Source organism: Ptychodera flava, chromosome 22 (assembly GCF_041260155.1).
Source record: "Ptychodera flava strain L36383 chromosome 22, AS_Pfla_20210202, whole genome shotgun sequence".
Classification (NCBI taxonomy): Eukaryota; Metazoa; Hemichordata; class Enteropneusta; family Ptychoderidae; genus Ptychodera; species Ptychodera flava.
The window spans coordinates 34,153,211-34,169,991 of NC_091949.1; the positions used below are offsets into that span (position 1 = coordinate 34,153,211).

Sequence of the window (16,781 nt, forward strand, 5' to 3'; positions counted from 1 at the left end):
ATGCACAGGGATTTGTGGTAGTAGTACTGTCAGTGGTAGTAGTGACGAGTTGTTTGTTTTTTAATAACAACAGAGATTATCGACTAGGTCTTAGGGTCTTAGGGTCTTTCCCGTGTTCGATGACATGTCACCAGGGCCTATGTTGCCACATACGTCGTATACATTCACGGAAACGGCATGAAATCCATGAAATCCATTGATCTCAGACACAATGGGCGCATCCTCCCATCAATCATTCGAGTTCGACCGTCAAATGATGCACGTACATTTCGAGATCAATAACTCACCATGAACAAGAAATATGTGTTGTTGATACTTTACCACGTCAAACGTTTTTGAATTTATGCCTGTGAGCAATAAAATGTTGTTGACTGTAAAAAAATATTGCAACTTGATAAGACGCACATGTTACATGGCTTTTATGTGCCGTGATTGTAAAATTACGTTGCAGTACTTTCATGAGACTTGCATCTTTAACTTAGTTCAAACATGTTCAAATGCTGTATTCACCTTACATGTATCAACAATAAAATATTGGCCATTCGTATGATTTCGACGATTTTTCATTTGCATTGAGGATTTTTTGACAAAGCCATCGTGACCAAGTGTTTTGTGAGTGCTCTCTTTTATCTCTTCAGTTTTGATTAATTGCTTTTTATAAAGTTGCAGTAATGTTGTGACGTCAAGTTGAAGTGCTCGTCTTTTCAGGCACCTGATAGCGCCTAGTGTTTTATGACTGCACAACACTATGGATGGAACATGAAAGTCTAATGTCTCAGAGAAAACAACAATGAAAATTGCTGATTCTCGTTCTTATTGAACAGGTAACTGTACAAAAACTGAAACAAAATCACCTGTGATACAGCTACTGCCCTTCAATAACCTACATGATCAAAATTGATCATTTTCAATGGTAAAATAATTTATATAACTGTGACTTAAGGAATAATGGATCCGTTCATAGCACCTGAAGTAAAATATTGAGACGAAAGACGATTGAAACAGGTAAAATAATCTTTATAGTGAAGGTGAAACTTGGTCCAATTTACGTATGTAAATATCGTAGTCATTGGAAAGTCACGTGACTGAATGAAGTGATACGTGGAAGCATGTGTACAACTTCGGGTTCCAGAGAATACTATGCTTTGACCAATTACGGAATGAATTAAGGTATCTATAGGATATATGTACCAAAATCGAAGCAGTTGGACCAGTGGTTTGTGGAAAGAAGTGCTGCCCATCAAAAACTTGCAATTTGACGGGCGACTGGTGCCACTGCAGACAAATCGCGCATCTGCTTACATTTGCGGTCGTTGACAGCGGAACTACAAAAACCTGTTGATACATCAATAATGTATATTTGTGCGTTGGTGTGCAGGAAGAGAGAGCACCATAATGTTTATAACGATCTGTTGATCTGTATCATCGACCTGCAGAAATTTTAAAGTCGTGGCAAATAAAATCTCGATGGCTCACTCGTCAAGAGAGGTGTGGAATTTCAATAACATACGCCGGTGAACAAAACAGCTTCGGATGTAGTTTTTGGAAAACAACTTGAACGTGATCGTACAAAGGACAGAAAATTAGCTTTCTCTTGGATATAAAGTTATGGGGAAAACACGGGAAAACCCTTGCTATCTAGTGAAAGTTAAAATGTTTGTGGAAGGGAAAATCACCAGGTTGTGTCTCAGCAAGCCATTGCTAATTTCTATCACTTGGCAATCTCTCATACGGCAAGGGTAAAGTAATCGTATGACCCGAGTGGAACCGGAGTAAATTGGTCCAATTACAGGGAAATGCGTGAGCTTGTGAACAACCTGAGCCCCCAATGCAATGACCTTGTGTTAATTTAACGATAGGTGATCATCATCTGTTCTGACCCTGTGATGACGCCACGCATCGTTTGCAGTTGCTGATACGAACTGCCGCTGGTTTTACGTTTCTCCCGTTCATCCTCTCGCCGCGGTGAATCAAATGCATGGAGCTCTAGTTTGGGCCAGCATTGCAGCGAGGTGCCTGTAACTTAAGACATGTGGGATATATCCTTGAAGCTAATAGGAACACGGTGCCGCGATTCGTACGGGAAAGGAATTGACCCGGAGAAAAGGGTGGGCATATCCCATCGGTCCTTGCGTTGCAAACTGACACAGAAAAAAAGAGCCGCAATAGAAATCTTTAGAGGGGATGCGCTTCAAACAACTTATCACACAGTGATGAGGGACATTTTCTGAGGAAAAGACCGCGGTAACATAGATAAGAATAATCATGGTCAGAGTTCAAGTTAAAGTTGATGACATCGGTTATACGTGTAAGTTTGGTTTCATCTTCATTTGGTATCGGATAATTTACCGACAGTGGAAGTCGTGACGTCACACGAACCTTCATCGCGATCTCTCATCGCCATCAACACGTCATCGTCATCTTCAACAACAAAATTACAGCATGGTCATTTTCAGTGACGTCACCATCAACTTACCCTTATCCTGCCAAGTTCATATCTCACCATCAGGTCAAGTACAGTAAGTTCAAACCAGGCATAACATGTCATATACGTTGTATTTTAACAAAGTCTTGAATAGATGAAGGCCTATGGATACACATATACCGTAAATATGATTTTTACCGACAAAACCTGTTATGACATGCCAAGCCAAACTGAAGCGTAAGTACGCTGCCTTTTACTGAGCAAGCACATGGCGAAGAGCTACTCTCTGGCTGGACTGGCATTAACGCTATCTTTACAATTCCACTAGCAGAAATACCGATACTGTATCGCAAATATCTCACCTTTACACTGGGTTTGACTGGGGAATAGCATTAAGCTGTTTGTTGCGAACGTCGTACATTGTCCAGTCCTTACCAGATATCGTATGTACCATTGTTTCTCGATGGGTTACCAGTTTGGAAATGAGAACACAATCTTCTTGTGTGACAAATTGTGAAATATGACAAAAGCTGTTCCATTAAGTTTAAATTGTAAGGTCAGTAGATATTTTACTTTAGAATAAAATAATGAGGTTCTGTATCAAACAAAGAAAAGAAAAGAACAGGTTTTGTTTAGACGAGAAATACACAATACACGTCACAGGCAAAACAAATGGCTTGTACATCAGATATGTTATCTAATACTTCATGGATGAATCAAATAACATTCTGCCTGTCATTTTTAGAAGATGAATTATGATGAAACCGATAGGAGGCGCCAAACTATTGACCCTGGATTGCGCATCAGTTGGAAAAGACGATTCGCGCCGATGCAGAAGCCTCGTTAACCTTTGACCCCAATGAACCTCAAGCATTCTCCCAGGCGAATTTTACTCGTAACTCGGAAAGTTGTAATTCAGAAATTATAGATTCAGGAAATTGAAAACACGGAATCCAACTTGCTAACCTTGCGTGCTCAGGTCATTTTAGGAAAACATTCGAGGCCAGTTACCCCCTCCCGGTCACAGGCGCGTAAAGTGTTCCATGCCATGTGTGGTACGCGATGAAAAAAGGCACCCTTTCTGCGTTATTGAACACTTCGTGCGCCTGTGCTCCCGGGTCCGTATTGGTGTTCGTGTGGCTGTGTTTGCAGTGAATGTGCGGCCACTGCACTCATACCTACAAGAGACGCAAAAGCCGCGAACTACCACCTAGCGAGCGTTCACAGAGATGCCGATGAGCCCCGTGGGTTACCATTGCTGCATAAATATACCCAGCAATGCAGAGATGAGGTGAATCCATTAGCATGGTGTTGCGTCATCTGTGCTGTGCTGGGCTTCTGATTTACGCAGATCCAATTAGAAAGTGACGGGACAAAAGGCGTCAGACTTTTGACACAGGAACAAACACCCTTGGACAACGAGGGGCATGATGAGTGTTTCCCGTCATGGTAGAATGGTAAAACAATCTTTGACCTCTGATCTATAGCCCTATTTTTGACAGAATTAAACAGCGGTTTATTTTACGCTTTACAGTGTAAAGTAAACACTTCTAGCGTAAATTAGAAATTGCTAAGCTCTCTCTTAATTGGAATATAACTCCTAGTTCTCTCTCTCTCTCTCTCTCTCTCTCTCTCTCTCTCTCTCTGTAGTATTGTTTCCATGGAACACGTTATTGATCATCGAGTTAAAGTACCGTCTTCGAGGTGGGAGAAATCGCCAGTCGTTGTGGAATGGTGACAAACTGCAGTGGCGACATTCCTTGTGGGCATCTTAACTATTTTGTCCCCGCACCTCACATTTTGCTTTATGCCGACGATATTCGGACGCTACTCTAGCCTTTTGAGAAGCACCCATCTGTAGGGAATTTTTTGTCGGGTTGAAATTTTCAACCATATTGCGAACCGATTGTTTTTCACTATTGAGTAGTTTTTCTGGCGGTGTGATAATGGTTGGACGTGATAATTGCAGTGTGTTTTACCTTTCCAAAATAAACACAGGGTGGAGCGAATCGTTCTTAGTGGCTATTAACACCCATTGTTAAACGCTCTCGAGTCAGGGACTAATTGAATCAAAGAATGCGTGAAATTTCACACAAAATGCGAAGAAATTCACGGTGTAATTTGTAAATGGCCACTGAATAAAGGATGCTGTCTGCGCAAGTGGCGTTTTGTAAGGGCCTGATTAGTGTGTGACTTCCTGCCTGTAACCCGCTGCGTCGTCGGTGCTCGTGAAAATTTACTCGAGGCCCAACAGCTGTACAGATTGAAGCCAGTTGTTTTGCAACTTCTGAATCGATAGAAAAGCTGGTAAATCTCACAGGACGACAATACCAGGTATCGACCCACGCCAGTGCCTTCTGTGTGTTCTTGTTTCGTTGATAATAAAGGCAAAAGCAGTAAATGGTGAATAGCTTGTTGACTTCACGTAGACAGTGAAGGATATAGCATAGCCTGTGGTCAGAGGGAGACTTGTATCCAAAAAATGCACTTTCACAAACCTAGAATCTAAGACACGTCCGCCGGCACTGAACCACTGTGTAATACAAGGATTGTTGATCATTGTGGGACCCATTCTTCCCTACAAAACGCTGTCGGGCCACCCGCCTGCACAGCGTCGGCAAGAGGTGATACCCCATTCGCGGTCGAATCGTCTTGTAAAGTCTTGAAATTACGTCTGTGTTTGCCGTGACACTGGTACAGGGCGCGTGGAACCAACAAAGCGAGTAAAGTGTATACATGGGGCTCAGAGGTGCACAGACCTACAAGATAGTCAACGTATTGTGTACACAGAGCAAAGTTAAGAGATAATTATTGTAACACTATTGTGTACTTTTCAAGTGCCTTATGATGGAACTGATAAGACTTAGCCGTTGTGGTAAGGTGACAATAGGACAATAACTCACCAGCTTTGCATGGATCCGTGTAATCTACCTTGGCTGCTGGTTCGAATTCTTCCTCAGAGAGATCAGTTTCCTCGTCTGGTTGGACTGTCGATTCAATAGTTCGACCTCCACAGTTTATCGGCACCGTTATCAAGAGAAATATCCACAAAGCTTCGACATTCATGCTTGCACCTGGGACGATCTACCAGCGTCGGTTTTTTTCTAAGGAGACCCGTGCGGTGTGACAGTTACGAAATACAAATGTCTCAGCTTTTGCCTTTCGAATCACTCAGATGGGTCGATGAGTTCCGTTCCGTGAGAGTAGTCTACAAACGCTGTGTGGAGTTTATATAGCGGTAGAGGAGTGATCTGACCCACGTGATGGGCTTCACAGAGCGGGCTGTTACACTGCCTGCAACGGGGAATGCAACGAGTGCAGACAGAATGGTGTTTACATTGAACAAGTAGTCATCTCAGCCGCTATTGAAAAGGTGTCAGTTTCATGGGGGGCTGACCAATCAGAGGAGAGCAAAGCAACGCTGGACTTGCCTCGAAATGTGATCTTGCGTACCGATATCTACGATAAGGCAACTATTGTTTAACGTTTTAATTGTTTTGTTTGAGGATCCTAAATCTATGATTCCGTCGTAGGATCTGGGTCTGCAGATAACTTGTATTCTAGAAAATGCGCAAAATATGTCAGATAAAAACTGGTGATAAAATCATGAAGTCCGTTGTCTGAGTTGTCTGCGACGTGTATCGCTGTTTGAGGGGTTCCCTTTTGACCATTTCCTGTCTTGGCTATTTAGATGTACGACCGTGAGGCGCAAACCAATAAAACTGAAATCGATAAATATTTCTAACAAAGCACGTGTTCTTCTATGCTTTGTGCGTGGGGCTTGTTGCGGTTTTCAGAGATTTTTAGCTAGGGGCAGCCAACAAAGCTGTTCCTGCAACAAAAAAGTGCGTGTGAAAGTATAGAATGATGACGGGCTTGACATTTTTTACCCGTTTGCTTAGCAGTAGGTGCGGACCTGAAGGATAAGAAAATTGCATTCTTTTGCTCATGCAGCGTGCAATTTATGTGTATAGTTCCCTGAGAGGACGTTCTCGGCGGTTTGCTAGTTGGAAGGCAAATGTACAACGACAATAGGACAGTTTTAGTAGGCACAGACTTTGCTCCTTGTCTGTGGGAGAGGGGAAGTGAGGGTATTACCTGGCGGTGAGTTGGGAATGAGGAAAACTAGCAGAAGAGCAGTTACAGCTTTTACAATCTCAACATTTAATTTCGCTCAAAATATGATAGAATACCATATTTGTAGATAAAACATCTCTAGTTGTAATTTCCTGGAAATATGCTGGTTGCCTGCCCCTGTTTCAAATCACAAAGAGCGCATAGCGATGTCTCGTCTAATGTATGGCGTCCGGTATGGCTCCCTCTATCGGCAAAGATGTTCAACGAGTACTGGCCATACGTAAGTATTACAATTCAACATTATCTTAGGAGGTATATCGCATATATTTACCATTTACGGTTCTCACACACACACACTGATTGCCACCGTAAGGCGGAAGTAGATAGTGTTCTTCAGGTGTAGCCTATGCTGCCCTCACAATCGCTGCAATATTCTGTGAACTATTTCAATTGCTATACTCATCTTTCCTCCTTAAAGGTATACAGTCACCTGTAATCTAAATATGCCCATATATGGTCAAAGGGGTGTTCCCTGGTATTCGAAATGCCCATATGAGGGCGCTGTTTTTAAAAAGCGGCAACCCGCTTAAAATCTGTGATTGGTTAGATTTTCTCTTTCCATAGTAACTGTGGTAAAATTGGAACTGGTGACAGTATACCTTTAAGGTAATTCGCGCCTCGAAAGTGAAAGACTTTTGCTTCAACTTTCGTTAATGAAACTTTCAACCACAGTCTTACCATTTCAAGAACGAAAATCAGGGGTCACCGTAAAAAGTTTAGTGCTACTGAAAGAAGTTACCTGACATTTATCGATATTTGAAATTCAAAATGGCCGCCATCCCTGTGTTAACTCTATGTGAAAAACCAATTTTTTTATTTTAGAAAAAGATAAGAAAAGAATTGTAAAACAATTTAGAGTCCGAATGTCTGTTTCCGAGGCGCTTACTACCTTAAAAGATTTTAATGCTTGCAATCACAGAAAGCTGCCATGTCTAGAGTCAAGATTGCTAGTAAAACCACTGGGAACGATATATACGCTGAGAAAAAAATGCCCCTGTTTTGACGGTCTACCAACCTATCCATGAACGAGTACGATGTAAAAGCATTGTGTAATAAATATAAAAGGCAATCTGGGCAAATTAAAATATTCACAACTGCGTGCAATGTTTGTCGACGGTGAACTTTAACAGACATGTTCTCGTTGCGTTTCGGTTAACAGTATTATAAGCAGTCACATATGTGACGTCATACCCTGTGATGTCAGAGATAACGGCGATGTAAATACAGTTACCTGGTTGGGCTCCTCTACTTTACGACACTCATAACAGTTTATTGCGATGGAACAAATGGTGACATGGTCGGATATAACATGTGTTGAAGCACACTTCGCAGGTACTTTGGTTTCACAGAAAGTCGTCAAATCTCGGTCGCGTTCATTCTCAACAGTTTTTTTGAAAAATATACATTTATTCCAACAGACCGGCAAGTAAAACATGTCTACATAACTGTGAATGTGTCGAGCGAACGAACAAATTACAAGGCAACGGAAAAAACTCATTCTCCGCATACTTGTGTGGTTATTTGAACAACGCCCTCAAACAGGCTGTTGTCAAAGTTGTTGCCGGTGTGGATGTGAGTGAGAACTGTGTGTCATTGTCTTTAAAGGACCATTAGCTGTAATCTTTTATGATTTTTTTCACTATTTTGGTTTTATTGTCAATTACAATATTCTTTCTCCCAAAAAATGTTGGGATACAGTATTTAGGTCGTGGACTCAGTGTTTACATGTGTAGACTGCAATGTTATTGTTGACAAGTGAATTCTCGTCCGGACTACAATTCAAACATAAACAATAACGGTGCATCTCCATATATAGACGTCGTGTAGATAAGCTAAATACCGGTATTGGGCGTTTCAAAATCTCCGAGGAGTAGAATAAAAACATGTGATTGACATACAAAACAAAAATTACGAAAAAAGTAATTAAAAGTGAAAGCTATCCTTTCAACAAGAATCTTAAAAGACTCTTTTAGAATGAAGAATTAAATGTGCAAAGTCGCTAACTTTTTATACTATTTTGGTAATTTTTGTTGATAGAAGCACCTATACGTGTTATTAACGTTTTGAAATTTAAAGTGCTACAATGTCTAATTGAACTAAACGGGTAAAAAGTGTATATCTTGTTTTTGTAAATATATTAGCGAACATCCTGTTGTCTTCATACTTTCAAATTAAATCAAAACACATCTAGAACAGATAGCAAAAGTTGAGATAAGATGAAATTTTGTCGGTAAGAAAACGTGCCCCTCCCCCCTTTCCGGAGAGTAGGAGGCATAGATAACCCAAACTATTTACATGCTCTTAAAACGTCGATGCTGTCCTTAGATTTTAGGAAATGAAACTAAGAGTAAGATCGTGGCTAGAGGATAAGTAACTATGTGAAGGTATGATCAAACACAAATTTGCGTAAATACTCGAATTTCAATACTGCAGCTATTTTTAGTACACAAAATTATGGTAAGCATAGTATTGACAGTTTCAGACCATGCGAGTCTCCAGCCTTGCTTCAAGGTTCAGCGTCCCACACACGGTGCCGTGACCGGGTGAAAATTGTTTCCGTTACATGTGACCTGACCTGGTTTGACCTGGCCTGATTTATCACAGAATGAACCAAATGTGATTCATATTAAGATATTTTTGAGTTCTCTCAGACGTTCTCCTTGGACGCCTCCAAGACACACCATGCATTTAAACGATTGACCAGAAAAGGTATGACTGAGATTTCTCCTCGGATTTCTGTTACATCCCGTCTTGCAATGCGGAAAGCGTCGGTTCATCGCTCGTCTAGCTTGCAGGAAGCAAATAATGAAAACAATTGCACTAAATAATGCACTAAAACTAAATGGTTATCAGTAAACATTGATTCCCCACCAAATATGACTTGTTCTTTTCATTATTTGGAAATTCAGTCCATGAGAAATCATGCATGATCTATACCCAGGTTCTGGCAGAATAAGATAAGTACTACTTGCACTACAGATACTCAGCCTTGACCAATCCGATTAAAATCAGATGTAGGGAGGGCGACATTTCCACGTTTGCATCTTTTTTTGCTGTTCTCGTTAAGGTAGTATGTGCCTCGAATGTGAAAGACTTAAACTTTTGCTCAAACTTCCCTCAAGGAATATTTCAACCATTCTCTTTCAAAATCAAAAATAAACTTCGGAGGTCACCGTGCAAACTTTGGTACTAGAGAAACAAATAACCCAAGATTTACCGATATTTGGTATCCAAAATAGCCGCCATCCTTGTGTTTACTCTATGGGAAAAAATAGAATTTTCGATTTTCGAAAAACTAAGACGGTGAAAAGTTTTCTAACACTGAGAGCTTTGAAATGAACCTCCGCAGGTGGTGAATCAGAAAAGAATTGTAAACGTTTGAGAGTCTGGATATCTGTGCCCGCGGCGCATTCTACGTTTAACCATAGACCCTCGAGAAACGTTTTTCTTGAGGGTCTATACTTTAACAGAGAATGCTATTATAGTCATTAAAAATAAGTTTACGCTGTTATTTTTGTTATTTTACATCCTTTAGTTGACTACGAATAGAATGACATTCAGGTCTTATTTCTGTCACACTTGTTTAATGTTGCAAAGTATATATAGTATAGTTAAAAACATGCATACAGTGAAAAAAAATATAGCGACCAAGCCGATTGAAATCAGATGTAAAGACGGCGAGATTTCCACCTTTGTTTGCTCTGTGCTGTTCTAGTTAGGTGCTAGTCGCATCATTGCTACATTGAGTGTAGTGAGTAGCGACATAACTCTTCGATTGTGGTTTTGAACTAGTGGGTGGGCAAAGACAGAGAGACGGATTGAGAGACACACAGTCAGTCAGACGGAGACACAATGAAGATGGATACTTGATTTCATTGCTAGGTTGTCGTATAGGCTGATAGAAATAGCATCTGTTGGCCAGACACATCCGTATACATGTCAAGGCGTTATAACAGTTTCACTATTGGCCTTTACTGTCAACTGCAGTTTCTTATTCTACTCCAAAAAGCACTTTGAGACAAACAGTGCTCAGCTTGTGAACTCACTCTGTAAACTATACTGTTTTTGTTGAAAAGTGAATACTGGTCCGGACTACAAATAAAATATGGACAATAATAGTTCATTCTACACGTATAGACGCTGTGTTGGCAACCTTAGTAGTTGGTGTTTGACATGCTCTTGAGGGTCGCACAAGAACTTACTGAGTCAGACAAAAGTGCAAAACTAGTGAAAATATCATTAAAGTTACACCTACTGGCCCTTTTCAGAGAGCAGTATGCTTTACATACGATAGAGTATCAGAAAAGCATATTCATTTCATATTTTAATATTTTCAGTTTTTTATAAACGCTTCTAGCTGCCCGACAGGAACTTCACAAGTTGTTACATGTAGACTGCCGTCAAACCGATATGAGCTCCGTCAGAACGACGGATAAATTACTGAAAGTCAGGCAATCGACGGTCAGACTGGCATGCCGACGAAACTGGCAGAAAGGCCCATATTAGGTTTGTAGGTTCATGACGACAATAACATGCTGGCAAAGTTGTATAGAATAATCAACATGATCCAATGTTATGGCTTTACAGCCTGGTGAACAGTGTTGACTAGCAGTGTTTGCTTTGCAATGCATTATGATACGTGTATTAGGTCAGCGCTTTCTGCAAAGGTCGGGAATACAGCGGGACACAAGTTACCTCTTTGAATTTTTCCATCCACTTGGATTTCTTGCTAACTGACTTCAGATTTATTTCAAATGTGTTGATATGTTGTTCTGCTTTACACAGTTACATGTATATACTGCTTTAAGTAATCTATAATTTATCTTAATTTGTCCCATACTATATTAAAAAATATTCACACGAACCTCTTCCTACCGAAAGATAACCCCGTTGAACGAATCAGCGGCTTGACTGTGTTGGACTGTTTCTTCGACTGGAGAAGACGTAGAAACTGTAAAAAGCGCTGTGTGAGCACATTTTTCATCGCAGTTTGTTGGAGGGGTGTGGGGAACAAAAAGCGGATAACCCTTTTTTATACTCACGTCTTGTAAATGAATGATTTTTGCTGTCTAGCCACAACCCCGCCTTGAATAACACCGGCATATCGAGACAACTCTGACCCTGATATATTTTAACCATGTCAAAGCATGCATTGTCTCAACCAGTTAGGGACCGTTCAGTTTTTACGGCCGGGGGGGGCCGGCAAAATCCAGGGGGGGGGGGGGGTCATCATAATTTTGGAATCCAAGAAGGGGGGGTCATCACTTTTTCACTGGTAGGAAAGGGGGGTCACCACATTTTCAAAAACATAATACCTACAATAAAGTCCACTTTATGCCATGGCCATGATTGACCCTCTTTACCGGCGGGCCGCCTTCCGCGGCCCAATACAATAAATAAACTTTATGTATTATCCATGACCTCTTAGCAGGCAGACGCCTTTGGCGGCCCACTCCAATTAGGTTTACTTCATGCAATGGCCATGATCGACCCTCTTTACCGGCGGGCCGCCTGCGGCGGCCCACTACAATAAATTGACTTTATTGTAATACCCTATGACCATCTTAACGGCCGGACGCCTTCAGCGGCCCTGTTCAGTGAAGTTTACTTCATGCAATGGCCATGATCGACCCTCTTTTTACCAGTGAGCCACCTTTGGTTGCCCACTAGAATAAAGTTGACTCTACGTAATGGCCCTGACCCTCTTAACCGGAGGGCTGCCTTTGGCGAACCACTCCAATAAAGTTTACTTTATACAATGTCCATGGACATAAGTTGTCTATGGAAATGAAGTTAAAAATTGCCTTACAGTCGTCCTAATTAACAGACGTTTGCATGGATGTGGCTGAGAAGTTTGTACACTGGCATCTCTGCTACACGAATAAAGTGCGCCGCGTACCGGAGTTCAAATCCAAACCGTGCGGGTAAATTTGACATATGGGTTTTGGTTATTTTTCAGGGGGGGGGGGGGGGGGTCATCAAATTTTTTTCGTCTGACAAAGGGGGGTCATCATTTTTCGCGAAAAATGCGGGGGGGGGTCATCATTTTTTTGAACACCGGCGACAAGATTTTGCCGCCCCCCCCCAGCCGTAAAACTGAACGGTCCTTAGACGAGAGAATTGAAAACGCCAGTGTAGGACGTTGATTCAGTAGTTCGCATCCGCCATGCGGGCATCGCACAAGTCATACTTACACACCTTTGTCTTTGTACAGTAAAAAGAGCCCGTAGAGCTATTTCATCAGCGCGAAATCACGTGATTCTGTAATAGAAAGAAACTCTACCTGTTTGCCTCCAAACCCTCTTTTCTAAATTCTACAACCCCCCTCCCCGCCTCCGTAAAACGTAATAGTCGCAATAAAGCACGAGTGGCTATGAATGATGAATGATAGATGTTGAATTGTTCATCTGAAAACGCAGTGAAAACATCATTGTTGTATAACTAAAAGGACCTGTGTAAAGGACCGGACATCACAGACTTCCTCCCTATTGTATTCGAATGTCTGTACAGAAAATGAGACCCCAAGGTAGACAAGATTGGCGAAGGCTCCTCAGGAAATCTTGGTAGACGTTACTCCCTCTTCTACAGGAATTAATGTTACAGTATGTGACCTAAATATATTTCTCTCAGAGGGAATCGGGAATGGATAAATTATTTTTTTATCGAATAAAACAAGAATACATTTTTTTCCACAAAAGCTGCAATATAGCTATTTCACTTTACTCTGTATGTCGTATCAGTTACCTTACAGCATCACAAATATTTCAGAAACAAAAAGAGTAAATTTTGAGGTTTCCCGTATTTATTTTATTCGGCGTACCATTCAAAATTTATGCTTATAATGTGTGTAAGACGTTACCCCAGTTCATTTAGCCATCTGAATATCTCTCTGTGTGTCTGTCTTTCCGTCTGTCTATGTTTTGTAAAGCCATCACGTCTCCTTATCTAAGAACATATATCTCATGGCTAAGGCATATCGAATCCTTAGATCATCTAATTTTTCTCTCGTTCATTCTAAAATCTGTCATTTAACGTTGACCAGTGAAATAATCAATGATTCTTACAGCTTTCATTGCACTGATAGCGTTGTGACAGGGCTCGGTTGGACTAATACCTTTAGACTTGGATACACTTTTGACGATACATACATGATATCGTGACCATACAATGCTCGGAAATCACAATTTTTTTCAAGCTGCAATAATCACTGTGCCTTTTTACATTATTTATACGGGTCACAAATAATCTATGACGAGAATAAATAAAGAATCGGATGACCCGATGTTCTCATGACATTTTTCTATGCACTATTAATGTCAATATAATTTAGGAGAGACACGAGCCAGCCTGTGTATCATCTGATGGAACGTACCCTTTGTTGAGTTGTTTGTCCAATCGATACGTTGACGTAGGTATGAACACGGGGTTATCATGAAACCCTCGATCGATGACCTGGATAAGCCTTGATGTCTGTACCTACGTCCCAGATTATTGAGACCCCGTCCGTTGCTTAACTTTTAGGCTACGTTCACAAAAAACAGTTGGGGGGCTGAAAGAATTCAGGCAGGATTCGAAAATTTTGGGGGTAGTACAGGGGCTACTCATTTTACTGTGCCTACAAGGGGACGGGACTTGAACATTTTTTGTTCCCGTTTTTACGATTCCAAGGTTTTGCAGGTAGGTAATTCACTGAAAATTTAATAACATTACAATGTCATCCAATTGTTCTAATGTTAGTTATAATTATAATAAACAATATCTGGAACCATTTTGTCGCATTTCATTACTTTTGTCTCGAAGATGTGTCAAAATGTATAATTTTTTGTAACAATTCAAACATGAAGGCCAAGTATTGGAGCAGAGGCTGCAACTGTTGATATTTTTTTCATCATTTCTATGCAATATATCTAATACAGTTTTCTTGCTGTCTCCCTACAGCATGCTGAAACAAACAATATTTAGTTTGTCAACAAAAGCATGCATATATGAATATTGGGTGATAATTGAATTAGAGTCCAGAGTGAGAGTCATTTGTCAATCATACAAATTCGGGGTACATATTCACAGGCTGTGTTGGCAAGCTAAGTACTGGACAGTTCAACACGCTGTAGGAAGCAGGGTTCAACACGCTGTAGGAAGTAGAGCAAGAATGCAGTTGTATAAACTGAACAAAATGATTGTCAAAATTATCAAAGTTACTACAGCTCTGTTACTGCCTACGGGCAGTGTCACCGTCTCTGCATACCTGTAGTGACAGAGACAGCTCTGACTATGAAGTAGCTGAAGAATAGTTCGGGTCACGTGACGCTAATGACAGTGAAACATACTTGAACACAAGATCAGGCCAGAAAGCAACATATGGAAGACCTGGAGACTTGAAAGTTATCAGGGGTTTTTGAATTGTGGCATATGAGAATATTAAATCACCATGCTTGATTTTCTAAATTTTCACATTTTCATCGTAAAATAACACAAAAGTAAAACTTTGTACAGAAATTTAGACTCTAATTTATATAAACAAATGTGTGAGTAAATGAATTTTTTTTATTTTATCAAATTTACCATTATTACACCAAAAATTTCAGAGATTAAAACGTTTATTCGACGGAATATTTTAACCTTCCAGTATTGTCAATTTTTTAAATCTTATAAGCAGCATTTAATGTAGCCAGGAATTCACAACATACTCTCCCAAATTCAATCATTTTGTGTGCTCTTCAGCAGGTGCCATTGGCATGGCCAGATCGCGCTGGATTAACTCAAGTCGGTCTTGACTGATAAATCAAAAAAGTCCACTGATGTGTTTAAAAATGAATCAAGTTAAGAAGTTGCCTTAATTAGTAGTATAATGGCTTTGCAAACTGCTAATAACAAGTAGTTTTGAACATCTGCGAGCAGAACTGCCCAATAAGTTTATTTTTTCTTTGCATGCACCCCTAATAAATTTGACGCTATATGTAATTGGGGGGGGGGGAATTGAAAATTTTTGATCATATAGACTTGGAGGACTTGAAAATTTTGAGGTAATCGAGGGTGATCTGAATAAAATAAGATTTCAATTGCGATTCCTCCAGCCCTCCCCCACCGTTATTTGTGAACGCAGCCTTACGACGACACGTCACAGCCACTCTGGACTCTTACAGAGTTGATCAAAAGGACAACAGCATGGTCCACTATAGGACCACCAGTCAGTTAAACATTGCCGAATATAGTAAACACGCGGGCATTGAACATTGCCAAATTTTGGAAACATACGGCTCTAAAACAAAAATATATTTTTAAATTTCTGACGCCGCCACAAAGGTATTCTATTTCCAACTATCGTATAGAGTATGTTTATAGTTCCATGATCTAGCTCTATTGTTACATCAAACGACTACCCATAATGTGGTATCTTCACAACATCTGACGGTCATCTTGAACGCACCATTTCTAACGAAACGTATCGTTGTTGCCATATCTAATTACAAGTAGCACTGTTTCGTATCGCTTGCTAGTGTCGAGAGTTCATTCGCACACATTTTACAATGCAGAATATCTGGATTTTGATAATTTCTTGATATAATAAGGCATTCGTGATTGCCTTCAGAAGGAAACCCTCTCGACAAAATGACGTGAAGACTATGCGTCCAGTTTCATACAACTCCAACGCAAATTCCTTTCCTTCTTCGAAAATTGGGAGGGCCTGAAATCATCATAGGCGTTTTTATAATACCCATGCATTCCTTTTGCTCGAAACATCATGAAAACCAATCAAACCTTTCCAATCACCGATCGAAATTGTGCACCAATCACGGTGTTTGCATGTACATAGAGGTCCGCCACCAATTACAGCTTATGCATTTGGGTGTGTGAACTTTCTTCACACAAATTGTGAACGCCCTCAACGGCAAATGTATTATTTTTGTGCTGTGCAACAATTTGACAAGGTTGCCAATGTCAAACCTGCGAGAGACAGATTAAAGCAATCCGAAGGTTTCATGTCAGTCACCTTTTTAGAGCGGAGGAAAATTGCCAAATATTATAAAACGAAAGAAGCAGGAGAATGTCTAGGTATATCACAAGTTGTCACATGACAGACACTGATGTGACTATTGACTACAATACTTTCGGTCAGCCTACACTACCTCTGTAATCTGCGGACAGGTAATTTTAAATGACACTATCATGAGAGTGACCAGCAAATGTGAAGAGAAGTAACATGATGTCTTTTCTGTAC

General features: G+C 40.5%; 1 protein-coding gene across 2 annotated transcripts in view; it reads right to left on the reverse strand.

Moving 5' to 3' along the window:
- Positions 1-5,748, reverse strand: part of LOC139123265 (tolloid-like protein 1) — a 47,253-nt gene extending 41,505 nt beyond the window's left edge. Inside the window, exon 1 of one of the 2 annotated variants that reach the window (XM_070689395.1) lies at positions 5,329-5,748. In XM_070689395.1, coding sequence (XP_070545496.1) covers positions 5,329-5,491 — 163 coding nt within the window. In that variant the 5' untranslated portion in view covers positions 5,492-5,748. The remainder of the gene's footprint in view (positions 1-5,328) is intronic. The other variant, XM_070689394.1, reaches the window with a different exon arrangement.
- Positions 5,749-16,781: the final 11,033 nt, after the last annotated feature.